This window comes from Falco naumanni, chromosome 5 (assembly GCF_017639655.2).
Source record: "Falco naumanni isolate bFalNau1 chromosome 5, bFalNau1.pat, whole genome shotgun sequence".
Classification (NCBI taxonomy): Eukaryota; Metazoa; Chordata; class Aves; order Falconiformes; family Falconidae; genus Falco; species Falco naumanni.
The window spans coordinates 22,232,175-22,247,459 of NC_054058.1; the positions used below are offsets into that span (position 1 = coordinate 22,232,175).

The 15,285-nt window shown below is 45.2% G+C and overlaps 1 protein-coding gene across 3 annotated transcripts in view; it reads left to right on the forward strand.

Moving 5' to 3' along the window:
• The first annotated feature begins 339 nt into the window (after window positions 1-339).
• The window catches only part of RERG (RAS like estrogen regulated growth inhibitor), a 109,556-nt gene continuing 94,610 nt past the window's right edge, over window positions 340-15,285 (forward strand). For 2 of the 3 annotated variants that reach the window (XM_040596732.1, XM_040596734.1), the window contains exons 1-2: window positions 340-412; window positions 2,026-2,200. In XM_040596732.1, coding sequence (XP_040452666.1) covers window positions 2,140-2,200 — 61 coding nt within the window. In that variant the 5' untranslated portion in view covers window positions 340-412; window positions 2,026-2,139. Of the gene's footprint in view, window positions 413-1,210; window positions 1,311-2,025; window positions 2,201-15,285 lie in introns of those variants that run through there. The other variant, XM_040596733.1, reaches the window with a different exon arrangement.

Below are 15,285 nucleotides of genomic sequence, written 5' to 3' on the forward strand. Positions count from 1 at the left end.
CTCGCCGGGCTGGGGTGACGCTCGTCGGCACCTACAGCGAGGGGACGGCGCCACCACGGTGGCCCTCCCTGTCCCGCCTGGCGCCCCCCGCCGCCCCCCGCCCCGCCGGGGCGCCGCGGACCCGCGCCCGGCACCCTCCGCACGGCACCCGGCGTGCTGCTCCCGGCGGCCCGCAGGGGGCGCCGCAGTGCCGCGCGGCGGCGGGGGGGCGCTGCGGGAGCCGCCGCCGGGCGGGCGGAGGGGCGGGCGGCCTCTCCGCATTGTGCGGCCGCGCCGCTGCCGCCGGCGGGAGCGCGGGTGCGGCCGGGGCCGGGGCCGGGGCCGGGCCGGGGCCGGGCCGCGCCTCCCTCGCTGAGCGCCGCGGCGCAGCGCGGGCACCGCCAGCGCGGCCCCCCGCGCTGCTCGCAAGGAGGTGAGCGGCGGGCGGCCGGCGCGGGGCTGTGCGCGCCCGCGGGTCTCCTCCGCGGGCTGGGGGGGGGGGGCGGTGCGGGGAGGAGCGCGAGCGGGAAGGTGCGGGGCGGGGGGCACGGCGCACGCTGCGCGCGGGGCCGCGGAGCCGGCCCGGCCGGTGCCCGCAGCCGCGGGAGCTGCTGCGCTCCGCACCGTGCGGCAGGCACCTGCCGGGACCCGGCCGGGGAGCGGAGCCCGGCGCGGCGCCGGGGCGGGCGGGTGCCGGTGCCTGCGGGGAAATGCGGCGGTACCTGCCGGCGGGGCGGGCGCGGCGGGGCCGGCCCGTGGTGCCGCAGGCGGCGGCGGGGTCGCGGCGCTGCTCGGGCGCGCAGCCCCCGGAGCTGCGTGAGCTACCGGCAGGCGGCCGGGAGCCTTCGCGGGAGGGGGATGTCGCTGTCCCCCTGCCACCCACCCCCCACCCCGCCAGGCGGTGCAGCTCCTGAAAAACTTTGCGCTTCGTGCAAGGCGATCGAGGTCTAAATTCACTCATAGGCAAAATGATTCAGGAGCATGAGGATGTCAGAGATGAGCTGGATCCCTTCCCTGTGTAAGGCGTCTTTACTTTTTTTTTGTCTGTATGCAAAAGCCTCGGGTTTTATTTCAAGAAATCCGTCTGAAATGCGTTTTGCTGTAGACCGGGTAGTAACATAGCGAGCTTCCTACGTCACTGTTAGGATTTATGGCTAAAGCGAACACTTCAGCGCAACAGCAAACCTTCATAACAGGTTGCATTCACAAGTAAAGTTCTGCCCTGTTTTACAGGGAGACTGAGTTTGTGATGTTTTAAGTCAGGCCTGAGGATCATCATCGTCAGAGTTGCCATTTTTCGCCCAAGATCTTAAAGCACTCTACAATGACAGGTACTGTGATATTTTTTACTGTCCAGGCTAGAGAGATCAAGGAGATGAAGTGCCAGGTGCCTTGCTCAAGGTCATGCAGCAAATCTGCTGTGAATATAGATAATTCCCATGTGGCCTGTTAAAAGTGTATTACCAGAAACTCTGGCATCCTTTTCTAACCCCATGCTTTGCCGAATGTTTATGTACAAGCTGAGGCAGTTTAAACAAGGAGCCATAGAGAACTACTGGGTACAGATTTGTTTAGCAGAACTGGCAGGTTACAAGTGCTTAGAGGTTTTTAGGCAACTGCAGCTGGGTAACTGAAACCTTTCTGGTACTGGAGGGCTTGAGGAAAGATCATCTATCTGCAGGCACGGTTAGTGAGTGCTTGTGGCTTTTACATACATTCTACAAAAACTAATTCATTGGAGCTGAGGCAAATACAGTAAATATAGCAATCACAGCTGAAAGAAAGAACAAGGAACCTTGTGAGGCAGGTACTTTGGGTTGTTTAGTACCTCGTGCAGTATTACAGTGCCACTGTGGAGCAAACAGCGAGAGCTAAGAAGCTGAAGGCAGGTTTTGCCCTAACAGTGCCAAACGTGTCAGTGGTGTTGCTGCGATGTTTAAAGCAGGAACATAGCATCAATTATCATGACTATTTAAAAAAGAAAAAAGGGGGGCTGAGGAAGAGCCTGCCTCCTTGCAGCTCCATCCTCGTGTTGTTCTTCCCCAGGCTCTGCATTGACGTCACAATGACACGGTGAAGCCAAAGACAGGAGCTGGGAATGGTTCTTCTGCTTCACTTTAGATAATCGAGTGAATTTGTCACCACTCCGTCCCTTCCAGCATGGCTAAGAGTGCAGAAGTGAAGCTGGCGATCTTCGGTCGAGCTGGTGTGGGCAAATCAGGTATGTTTGTTGTCTGATTTTTTCTTCTGCTTGTCATCAGCTAACTTTTTCCTCCCTCTCTTTGTACAAACTCTTTGTACAAAAGGACAGCTGTGATTTTATTCTTGTCACAGAGGTCAGGATCAGGCCAGGAGTTCTCTCTTCCTTGCCTTCCATGCTATTTTCTCCAGGATCTCCAGGATAAAAGTACTTTTATTGCTTGGAAAAAACCACAAAACCTAACAAAAACCAACAAGAAAACAAAATAACAAACTTCCTACCCCAACTCAGTCCCACTTCTCATGAAGTGAGTGGCAAGATTCCTCTTTTCCATAGAACAGAATTAGTAGTATTTGTCTCTTCATAGCTTGTGCTAGATGAAGGTATTTTTATTATTCTCCCTATCTTCTAAGATCAAATCCTCTGTTAAATATTGGATGACTTCTGTAATAGCTGTAATACTGGTTGATTTCAGTGGGAAATTTTAGCCTTGGCAACTGAAAGAACGTTTATTCTTAGTGCTCTCTTGTATTTACATATTTACCAGGAAACCAAGAAAATACAACGTGTAAATTTCACATTTAGAGAGGTCTTTTGAGAAATAAACATAGTCTGGTGAGTTCACATAGTAGAAACACAAGGGGGAGGCGTGAATGTTAAAAATCCATTTCTACAGACAGCCTTTCCTTTGGTGAGACAAGGAGCGTAACACGAGGGTTGCAAGCTTGCTCGGGTAGTTTGGTGGTGTTGTGTTAGCTTGACGGCTCCAGGACCTATCTTGCATGTCCTTGCACCATAAGGATGAGGAAATAAGTAGACTGAGTGTAATCATGCTCCTGTGCCAATCTGGGAATTGTAAGATACTGTTTATTTTAGAGAAATCTGCAGAAGAGAAGCCAGGAGGTAGGACATCCTGGTAAGAGCATTAGGCTAGACTCTCAGCTGCTGTCAACCAGCTCTGGTTCCCTGAAGTAACATTTTTATTAGAAGTGCCAAGGTTCTGGCCCATAAACTATTATAGTTTCATTAACTTTAGAATGGGTTGTTTATAAAAGCACATTTTTTAATATATATATTATGTATACCCAGAAGGTATTTTACCAGAACACTATCAGTGAAGTAGCTCTGTCAGCCTTCAGGAAAAAAGGCGTATGTGAGGCAGAGGTTCTTAGAGATTATGCTGTTTATACAAAGACAATGCAGATTAAATTGTACCTTTTTGAATAAAATACCTGAGGGGATGCTGGTAATATTCTGGGATAAGTTTAAACTGTTCCTTCTTCCCTGCTGCACTCACCCCACCCCTCTTTTGTATTTCGCTGTCCTGTCCAAGTTTGTGAGTAACTTCAGCGGTTCTCCTTTTAGTTTGTCTTTTATTCAGTTGACTGTTTCTGTGGTTGTCTGGTCTTTTGGCTGGATTCAAAATAATGCAATAGGATGTTGAAGTATTCGCAGGAAAGTTGAAACACTAAAAGACTCCCCTCACCCTGATATTCCTAATCATTTGAGAGCTTATATTTAAAAAATACAAACCTACCAGTTAAGTGCTCTGTTAAAATCCCTCATCAGCATATGATAAATAAGAGCCTTTTTTACCTGTTGTATCCTTTTTATAGACTTCTCTATGCTAGGTTTTTATGGTAAAAAAGTTTTCCTGTATTCCTGGGTGGGAAATAATTTTTAATGAAAAGTCAATAAAAACATTCTAGTCCTTCACAGTCTTCCTCCTCTGTGTCCTCTTTTTTCCCCTTTGAGATGCAAGGAAATGTTACATAAAATATGACTAAAGTCCTCTTTTTGATTGTGACCACGCATGTGAGTCTGTGTGGAAATGAAGGCGCAAATAAGTGGGCAGCACAACGAGGTGATTTGAGGGGGTGGAGAGACTAGAGAGCTATCAGCTACCTCAACAGAGCAGCAACTGTGCCTCCCAAAATCTCAAACTGGTTTATGAAAACCCCTCTTGTACATTCCCATAAAAGGATCCAGCTTCAACAGCTTGGCCAAGTCCACAGAAACAGGTATGCGTGTGTGGCAGGGTGGTGTCTGAAAACCCCTATTTGCCTGCAGCCAACAGTAGCAGGAGTGGGAGCTGTGGAAGTGCTGTTACACCTTTGCTAAAACAGAGCAAAGTAATCTCCAAATAGCTGGGTTTGGTGGATAAGTACCCTGCTAGATTAGCGTTGATAGTGTCTTTTTTTTTTTTTTTTTTTAGCATAGCTGTGTAATTCCCTATCCCTGTGACCAGTTTGTAATATGTTGTTGAGGCAGAATCCTGTGGCCATAGGTTACTAAAGTAGGTTTGGCCAGACAGCTGAAAGATAAACCAGACTCTAGAAGCAAGAATGCAAGGCAGAATGCTGGAGCAGGCTAGATATGTGCAAGGAAAAGGAGAGGTTGGGTGATAAATACGGTCACTGTAATGCCAGGAAGTCATGCCAAAAATACGGTCACTGGCTTGCTTTCTTGGCTTTTCTTCATTTGCTGAGGAATAGCCAGGCATTAGATTCTTAATCTGTAAGTGGCTTCACCACCTGACAGCATCTGTGAAGTTACAGACACATACTGTAATATCCTGGAGAGGCTCCTCTTCCAGTTCCTGACTGGGACTTTGGATCATGGCTTCAGCAGCAATGAAGAAAGGAGCGTGGTGATTCAGGAGAATTAAAGCTGTCCCTCATGCACCATGAAAATCAATAGAACTGTTGCCACAATCAACAACTGCTGAAGAACATCCTGGTCTCATCATTAATGTTAGACATCTGTGCAATGGGGTGCAAGGTTCCTTGTTCTACTTAGTCCCTTCTGACTAATCCAAGACTCTCCCAAACATGAGATGGGAAATCACAACACCATTCACAAGTCGATAACATCTCAAAAAAGAGTCAAAGCCAGGGAAAACAAAACTTTTTTCCACTTTCTTACTGCTTATCAAGTTCCCATGGTCAAAAGGATTAAAAAACAGGTGGAGGGGAATAGCAAGTCTGGGTGTCAGCTTTTTACTGTCCTTCCTTGCCTTGTCTCCTCCTGCCTGCTGGAGAAGGCTAGCAGAATTATTAATCAACTCACCTGTCCTGTTTTGATTTTTACTTAATGTAGACCTAAACCTTTCAAACAGGAAAAAAGGAGCAAATAAACTCAGAAAGGTGCATGTAAAAGTGCTCTAGTAAGGCACTTAGTTCAGAATTACACTGGGTGGTAAATCACTGGTCAGCTCATCTGGGCGAGCTCATTGGGTATGAGCATCCCAGCGTGCTCTCGTACAGTGGACTGGCTGCTCCTCTGTTCACCTAGTTCTTATGGCGTAAAAGTTGCATAAGCATTGCTTTAAACTAGCTGGGGAAAAAACAGATGAGGAGCTCTGCCTGGGCTAAGGAGCACTTCACTGATGCCGCTTCACTCGGGAAGAAGAGGAGGTGCTCTGCGGGTGGGAAGGGACATCGCTAAGCCCTGCTATAGATTACAGGGCTGCACCTCCTAATTTGGGCTAGACTCAAGCGGCGCTGAGAGGACGAGAGCACTTTTACAGTCTTTTTCTTTATGTCCAAGAGGAGCTTAAAGGGAACAGAAAATTAAAGTTGAAGTGAATTACTTAAACACTGCTGTTTAAGTTGCTCTCTTGCTGAATCCTACAGCTTCATTCCTATGGTAACAAAAGTTAGAATTTCCTAAATAGCTCCTTTTAAACATACAGTAGTAACAATTAATAAAGACTTAAAGGCCTTGTTCTTCCATGTCATCACAAGGTACAGTACGTGCCCAGAAAGCTAAAAAGGAGTGAAAATTTATGAACCAGGAGGAGAAAAAAGGGCATGTACTGGACAGCACTGCATGGCTGATGCTTTTCCAACCCATAATTCAGTTGACTATGAATGCTCAAAATACCTCTTCTTAGGAGCCTTAATGTTTTGGCCAAAAAAAAGACAATGTCCAGCTGCGGCATGTACTATCCATCTTGCCTTTTTGCTGTGTTTGTGCCAGGCTGAATACTCCAAGTTTCTGCATTAGCACGTGTGATGTGCCCAGCCATGGGCAGATGCAGTTCTCATCTGTCTGGCTGGGCCATGCAGCTGCAACCACGGCATGTGACATGGAAGTGTGTGTGTTTTCTACTGATGCTTAAGCAACAGGGAAGATACCAAAGCTCCCACAGGCTCTCCCCAGAAAATATGTGTCTGCTTCTGGGCAGCTACAAAAATAATTTTCTTGGCAATCAAGTACATGGGGCACAGGGCTGTTGTCACCTTTTGATCCAGCGTTAGCTCAGGTACTTGCACTGTGCAAGAGGGTGATCAATAAAGTGGCATCAGTAAATACCATCCTGCAAAGAGCCTGTCCCATTCCAGAAACTAAGATCACACCAACTTTATTTTAGTGTCACAGCTGGGAAAGTCCTGAGTAGACGTAGATGTGTATCTGTTGGTTTACACTATTTTCCCTGTCTAATCCAGGGTGGGAGAACATACTCAGGAGAAAGATATCTGCATTTGAAAATTCCTACAGAAAAAATTCAAGCAACAGTCAAGTCAGAGAGGTCTACAATTAATCTGTGTTTTGTTTTCATTATTTGAGGATATATCTGAAATACACTACCAGGGATCACTTTGCAATTGCAAGGTCTGGGCATGTGGGGAATAGAACTGAATTCAGCGCTGGCCCTACCCTCCCCTTCCAGAAAAACCATACGAGTTACTGGGAAATAAGCCCATTTCAAAGCGATTTTCTACTTCACAAATCCCTGCTCATATGTTTTCCTCTAGTTTCATTTCAGGGACTTTTGGGGAGGAAACATGAGTTATTAAGAAGTGATTAGTCATCAAGCTCACAGCTCTGCTAGTAAGGCAGGGAAAGCTACCACAAAATCTTCAAAGTCCATGCTATACCAACTGATGTATCTAGGGAGAACTGCTGTAATAAGGTGCCTCTGAAATCCAGAAATGTGGATGGAAGGAGACAGTGGATTTTCTGTTGTTTTGGTGTTGGTTTTTTTTTTTTTTTTTTTTTTTTTTTTAGTTTTGTGGCGTTTGTTTTGTTTTGAGGTTGTTTTGGGTTTTTTTGTCTTTTTTACACTGGTGAAGTAGGTCAGTTGCTTTTTTTTACTTTTTGTTCTTAAGAATGGCAATGATAACCAGATGCTTAAGTGATTATTCAGTGATCAAGTTTAACACCCACTGTATTAATTGTCCCCTAATATTTTGAAGGTAAAGTTCTCATTAAACAGTCTCACTTTATGCGTCCTCTGGTTTTACACTTTTCAGCCAGGTACAGCTTCACTAGAGGTACTGTGCATGTATGTGTGTACATACTAGTAGAAATCTTAACAGTAATTAGGTCACTCTGGTGGAGGTTTTGTGATGATTTCTCCCCCAACAAGCATGCAAATACACCCTCCTGGAGCAGGTAATTTTGCAAGCAACCAGTTGCATTAATGTGACCTTTCCACACTCCTGTCCAGGTGATGACGGTGATGCCTATACAGGGGGTGAGCCCTGGGTTTGTGGATCAGTGAAATAAGTCACTGTGACCCATGAATGTGTGGCCATGCCAGCAGGGAGAAGGGCTGATGTTGTAGTGGCCCCAACATGTGCAGCTGTACATTAACCAAGCACAGGGCCCTACTAGGATCAGCAGTACCTCTGGGCACCCTCAGCATGCTGCTTGGAAAAAGCATCACTGGCCTTCCTACACAGATACAAACTTTTAGTCAGCAGCAGCATGACAACCAGCCCTCCTTGGACTTTCTCAAAACTGCTTTTGTTGATTTTTGTTATGCTAGAATGGAAGCGAGGGAATGCCAGGAACTTGGGCTAGACACACGAGCATTTGCTCTGAGTGGCAAGGTGGTCTGCTTGTATCTGTTACCTCCTCCCTTTCCTCTGCTTATTTGCCTGTCCATGGTTCACTATAGACTTGCCCTTGGTGTAAAAAGCATTCATGCTCAGCTTGACATTTGATCTTCCTTCTGGCTAGCCATGAAACAATAAAATGCAGAATTTCTCTAACCAAACACCAGCATTGTTCGTTCAAGCATAGCTGCCTTCCCTGTTCCATCTCATTTAACTACATCTGACGTCGTCGGCTCTACCTGCGTCCCCTCTGAGCAGCTGGTGGCAGCTGTTAGAGCTAAGACTAGTCCTGCTGTTCTTTGTTTCTGTTTAGGTTGGGCTAAATATAGCCTGCTGTTTGGTTATTGGGGAAGGAATGCCAGGATTTGAGATTTATGTGTGTAGCACAGAATTTTCTCTAGGCCTGTGCTCAGCCACCCCACCCACTCCTGTCTCTTGTAGTCTTTGTGAAAGACAATGGAAAAGCTTCCCGGTGGAATCCCAGGAATCCTTTGCCAGTTTACCAGGAAGCCTTCCAGTGTTTTGGTCAGTCTGCTTCTCCCCACCAGGTCACTGGACGCAGTGGTATGTCCCAGACTGCTGACCCTAATGAGTCCTTTCAGAAATGCTGTTTTTTTTATTCTTCCACTTGTTCTAGACCTCCCTGGTATCTGGGATCCCTGCCTACCTCTTGCCTTGCATATACTTATTTGCTTGGTTTTGTTTCTTCTCAGCTGTCACCTTCCCTTTCTCCTTGCCAGTTTAGTACCTGTTCCCTAAACTCTGCATACGGTGGAATCACTTCTGCTTTGTACTTTATATGAAAACTTTGTATTTACAGTTGCCTTCTCAGCCTCCTCACCTAGTGCTTCCTCCCATCTCTGCTTCTCATCTCCAGCTCCTTTGTTACCCTTCACCCACACTGCCAGTTAAAGGCTCAGTGCACAAGATCCAGATAAGCTGACCCAGCAGCAGTGATGTGGCAAAGAACAGCCACTCTGAAATGTTTCCTACTGTCCTGGGAACCATTCTGTGGCCTGGACTTTGAGGATGCTCCAAGCTTTGACTGCTTCAGACAGTCATTGTGTGAAGCCAGCTTCACGCTGGTTAAAAAGGGAAGAGGTGTATATCTTTACATAGCTAGTCTTGGTCATGGAAGTGGGTAAATTTACCTATTTTGGCTTCAGAGCTGAGCAGGAAAAACAAGTTATGTCTCTATTTTCCACGCAAACTTTCTGCATTTACCTGTGCCACTCATGCCTTTTACATTTACAGCACCCAAAAACAAATACTAAGTCTATAAAAAATGTAACACCACCTCGAAGTAAGACGATCAACAAAATGCTTCAGCCGAGTTGTGGTTACAGGGCTGTCATTAGCTGCTGTTGACTGAAGGTGTTTGTATCCTCTCACCCCATGCCCGGTGGTGAGCAGGAAAGTGGACAAATTGCTACAAGATAGCAGTGGACAAGGAAACTACCGCATCCTCATCCATTTGCTTTCATTCCAAGGCTATGTTTACTCAGTGTTACTGTCAGTCCTTTATTATACCTGCTGCAGCAGAGGCAGTTACAATTTTGGAAGGCGGCACCCCTTGGCTTTCCCTTGCCTTCCCACATGCCCTTTACAGTGCCACCATGAATGCTCCCCATTGCCACTCTACTGGTTATGGGACACCCACCTCCCCAGCTCTCAAGCCTGGCCTGCTGTTTGAACTAGTATTTCTTTCTGTTTGCTTCAGATTAAACCAGCTCCCCCAATTTCATTGACTCTTCCCAGAGTCAGAAAAATCAGTGTTGTGGTTTTGTGTGGGGTTTTTTTTGGTTTTGTTTTTTTTTTTTTTTTTTTTTTTTTCTGGGAGAAAGGAAGGGAGGTGCATCTATTTCTATCACCTTTTCATAATTCTGAATGGGAAAAGTACTTTTTTATGATTGTTTCCCACCAGGTAGAGCATTCACACTGCTAGAGTTAATCTGCAGCTGTTACAGTTTCTAATGGATTTGCCATGTAGGTGTTGGGAAATGCCATATATCATGGTAGCAATGCTGTAGATAACTCTTATTCTATGCGTACAGTATAAAAAGATGAATGGTAAGAGAAGCATGAAGTCCTGGGGAAGGAAGTAGTAGATATATTAAACATATGTGCAGCTTTAAAACACCATAGAAATTGGCTGGAGTCTCCAGATGCCTTTCCAGAAATGTTAGACAGTAGTCTGTGCACAGGAAGATGAGAGAATATGTTGAAAACATCAAGCCTGGTTCTGAAAGCACATGAAGATCCCGATGTTAACAGGTTGTTTTACTGCCGCTGCTGGGGGGTCAGCAGAAAGGAAGCTGCGGAGCAGCAGGAGCAGAGGCCTGGGGCAGCAGCACGTTACCCTGTGGGAAGTGTTTAGATAAGCGGCTTGGAAAGTTTTCAGGCTGGAAGGATGCAACTGGAGAGTGCACAAGATACACTCTCCCAGGAAGGGAATTTCTTTAGCACTTGAAGAGCACTCTAGCTTTCCAAAGGGCTGTGGGAACAAGGGCCACCACCATGACCCTCCTGCAAGGCATACCACCGTCACTATCCTCAAGTGGCCAATATGGAAACTGAGGCGAAGGAAGGAGGAGCCCGATAGTCTCAAGTCACCAAGAGAATTGTGACTCAGGCATTGCCAAAGCTTCTTTCCTTGATTTCTGCTCAGGCCCAGGGCTGCCAAAGCCAGTCTGCAAATGGCTGGCAGCAGTCACCCAGCACCTGAGCCCCAGCCCCCATAGGTCCTGTGGGATCCTTATGACCCTTTATGGCTCACCCACTGCCATTAATTACTGACAGCAAAGTAAAGCATTGAAATAACATTTATTTTCATTAAAAATGTGTTTGGCAATCCTGTCTTTCACTATTTACCCAGTAGGACTTAATTTCATTTTGACCCACAGGAGCACAATCATAAAAGGAGCTTGCCTTTCCCTTCTTTCTCCCCTTCACGCGGCTATATTTGCCAACCAACTCTCAGTATAACTATAACATAATCTATCATAGATTTGCACAACCCTGCTCTAGAGGGCTGCTTTTGTCAGTGGCTTATCTCTGATGCCTGCCACGGGAAACAAAAATCCCACTCCCCACAATGACAGAAACTAGTTATACAGAGCTGTCAACCATGAGCTTTTCCTGACCTACCCAGCAATTAACCTGTGCCCTTGAGGAGCTTTACAAGTGAGAACTTAAAGTCTGACATTTGGAGCAGAAAAACGCAAGAAAGAATATAGAACCCAAAAATTCAGAGTGGGCTATTCATTTCTTCACTGAAATAGGGCTGCAGAATAAATAGAAATATATTGGAGAGTCACCACAAAAGAATGCAGTATTAGACCCATAGGGAGCAGGGAAAAAACACAAACAAAAAAACCACCCCAAGCCCCACACTGCAAAATGCGGGGCATGGGAGCATGAATGCCAAAACAAACATCTTGCATTTATCAGCCTCAGTGGCAGAACGCGTGATGCCAGGCACTACTGCTTAACCCAACTGGATTCTTGTGGTTACATATGCTGGAGCTGGGTCTGCTCTAGGCTGGATTCCAACTTGAAATAATTTAATAGTGATCCACAGCATGAGTTTGTCCCACAGGTCCATGTCTGTTAAATCTATTGCCGGGCAAAGTTTCAGGAAGTTTCTCTCTGATCAAGAAAACTTGAGCTTTATCTACAGGGAGCATGGTAGGTCACAAGATTATCAAAGAGGAGTAGAGAGGAATACCAGTATCCTTACTTATTTATTTAGAAAAGTGTTCTTCCATGGTGTGTGGCCTTGTACCCATTCTGGCAGTGGGTGCCTGCTTACACCAGCTGAGCATCTGGCCAAATGAGCTTATTTACAAAGCCAGGAGTGTGGAGCTGGCTACCCACCTCCCACTGCCGTGTACATACAATCACCCTTCCCCTTGCTGCAAAGGAAAGCAGAGAAATTTGCCTTGTTTCCTGACCACAGTCAAATTCAATAAAGCCAAGAGGAATGGGAACTCTTGTAATTCATATCTTAGCAAGTGGAACTGCAGATGTGGCCTTTATATCCACTCCTTCTGTTTATTTATGTTTACCTTGCTGATCAAATCACAAGAACAGGGAGTACAGCAATTTTCCCACAAAGATGCACAATCCTGAAAGAACAGCACCTACCTCCGAAGAGCAGCAGGAAGGCTGAAGGCAAGAGACAACTGTATCCAGGACATGTGTATGAATATTTGATAATTTAAGTATAGTAAACTGTGGCCTATTTGTGACTTTGTGACTGAAGATATAGGTTTAGGCATAGGGCTGTGAATAATCTAGCTAAAGGCTAGTGAACATAGGTTGGCCATAGATGGAAAACAATCCAAACTGAGCTGAAACCTGTGCTTTTGAGATTTGATAAGTGAAAAAATGTAAATCAAAGTTGTCCCCATTAAGTGTCAGTGTAGTAAGAATTCATTAATGAGCTGTAGTGGTAAGACATGAAAAAAAAGTAAAGGGTGCAAAAAGCAATCTTTTTTACTTGAAAAGTAAAGGCTCATTTTTACTTGAAAAGAAGTGACTGCCCAGACCGGATACTTCAGACCCATTGAGGGGGAGAGGCAGACCTGTCCTGGAATCACAGCTGATCACCCTTCTTATATAACTGATACTGTCTCACTGAAATAAAAGCAAGTACTGGCTGAGGCAAGAAATCAAGGTCTTGGCTTTAATTAATCTTCAGTGTCCCATGGTAATCTAATAAGTACATCTCATGCAAGAATACTCTTTCATTAACATTCAGTGTAATTAAACCAGCCTATTTCTCACCACTCCCTACCATGCATCCTGTCTCACTTTTTTAATTTCTTGGGGATTTTTGTTTGCTGTTTCTGACCTGGCATCTGAAACAATTGAGTCTCTCTCATGAAAACAAACCACCTGTTTTAAACACACTCAGTATGACTGTTTTCTTCATTAATTTTCTATTTAGGATCTAGCGTGAAAAAGGGACCTGAGCTTTGACTCAACACTACTATGGTGGAAACCAGTAGAAGTTCACAGTGCTCAGTGTATGTTGGGAGGAGTTTGGGAGCCTGTACTATAGGAAATATTTGTATAGTTTGGACAGGTCTTATGTATAGCTCTGCAGACTTCTAGGACTCCAAAGAAAAGACCATGCACTATGTCCACTCTTTCCTGCTTGAAAAGGCAGACACATTGGATTCTGAGCCAAGAAAGGAGCTTTGCCTGTTCTGGTTTCCTAGTCTCCCCTCCACAGAATAAACCACCAAACTAATAGATATTTCATTCTCCTATTTTATTTTCATGCCAAAACCTCAATAAACTTGCCTATTCCCTAAGTGATTATAGCATCTGTGAAGTATATTGAACTGTAAAATTATGGGCATGATCTGCATGGTACAATAAGCATCACCTCTGGAGCAGGCTAGCCTGGCATCCCTTTGAAGATGAGGCAAGAGACAGACCATGGAAAACGCAGAATGACCCTAGAGCAATTTAAGTTTTAGCACCTTACAGTTATGAAGAGTATCATAATTTGCCTGCAGGAGGTCTCAATGCAGCTGAACGAAGCTTCAGTATCATTAGGACTAATGTCATGTTCAGTAACATGCATCTCACCTTACATTAGGTCTATATATAAAAGACTTTTGAATCACCTAAAATAATTTTGCCTGGCTCATTTTATAGCATTTCTTCAATTGCCAAATGTTTACGGAATGGTACTTTCTAGTAACCTGTGAAAGTTCTAATGCCAGTAAGTGTGAAGAACTTTGTTTTACATCAGAGTGCTGCAAGTAATACTTTTTGTTCCCAGTGCTGCAGCACGGACAGAGACCGGCTGCAAATAGAAGCAGGTGACTTGACAGAAAAGAATGACCTTCACAGCCAAGTTAAAACAGTACCTTGCCATCCTAGATCCTACTTCTAGTTTCTGCACAGGAGGTAGCTGACGTTCGTGTTGTTCACAAAGGCAGGGAAAATACAATGACCAACAGCAGGAGCTGGAATAGAGCTTAGGGAAACATGTTCATGATTAAAACAAAATGAAAGTGCGATTGTGCACTGTCATTTTCTGTTCATTGCCATTAATACTGTTGCTCCAGGTGAAGGTTAAAAATGCTTTTGTGTTTTGTGGATAACAAGACATAGCAGATGAAAAAAAAGAGTCTTTAGTTTCAAGCGTGGGCAGACTGACATAATGCATTAAGTACTAAATCATTGTGCAATTCCAGGACTGCTCTGTTCACTTTCATAGGTGACTCTTAAGAATTTGGGGCTTTACACTCCTGTGACATTCTAAAGGCATATTTCATATGACATTTCAGAACACTTTGAACCTGCTGATTGCAAAGTGCTCTCAAATCCCAAACTGTTCTGCTCAGAAAAAAGTTTCCAGGGCGAACACACGATACTCAGTGTATGCTCGGTGTGCCTCCCGGAGTATTAAACCTATGAGAGCAGTTCTGCACGTGGGCCTCTTTTGTAAGGCATAATCCAGCTGCACCTCTACAATTTCTGAAGAGTCATAGGGATGGTCTTAATGATGTTGCTTTTGTATTTGGAGAACAAAATTAATGGTTGGGTGTTTTGTTTTTTTTTTAGTCTGAATATTAGTCTCTAGAAAAAAACATATCTGCCTGAGGCTTAGAGCATAGTGACATCCTCTAGTTCCCTGTTGGATTGCAAGCTTTCTGAGGAGCAAGGCCAGTATCCCAGTAAAAGTGGTGGTACATGATCCAAGTTTGATACCTGTAAGCAAAGTGTCTGTGCTGCTAGCTTTTACCTGTTCTAAAAACCAAAACAAAACAAACCCACCACACAACTGGAAAAAAACCCAAGCCAAACAAACCCCACCAAACCCCAAACCCAAACAAACAAAACCTAAACCTCATACTCAAAAAAACCCCCATAAAAACAGGCTAGAAAAGTGCATGAATGCATGGAGCCACTAGGTCACTATGGGAACGAGGACTGCCTCTTGTATAATGCCTACAGACTGTTCTGCTTTCAGTTTGTCCCTGTACCCCTCACACGAGGGACAGCCAGTACTGAAAAAGCCTTATGGGTTGGGACACCTTTTACCACCGGACAGGAGTGGCAGCAAAGGCAATGACACTAACGTGTCAGCTCCTCGTACCACTCAAGAACTTTGGTGAAGTACTGGGATGTGATCGAGGAATTGTTACCTCCGCGCAACATCATAGCCACTACTTCTAAAAAAACCCACCATACCATCCTGAAGGTTTCTGGTGCACAGATGAAGTAAAACAAGTGTTA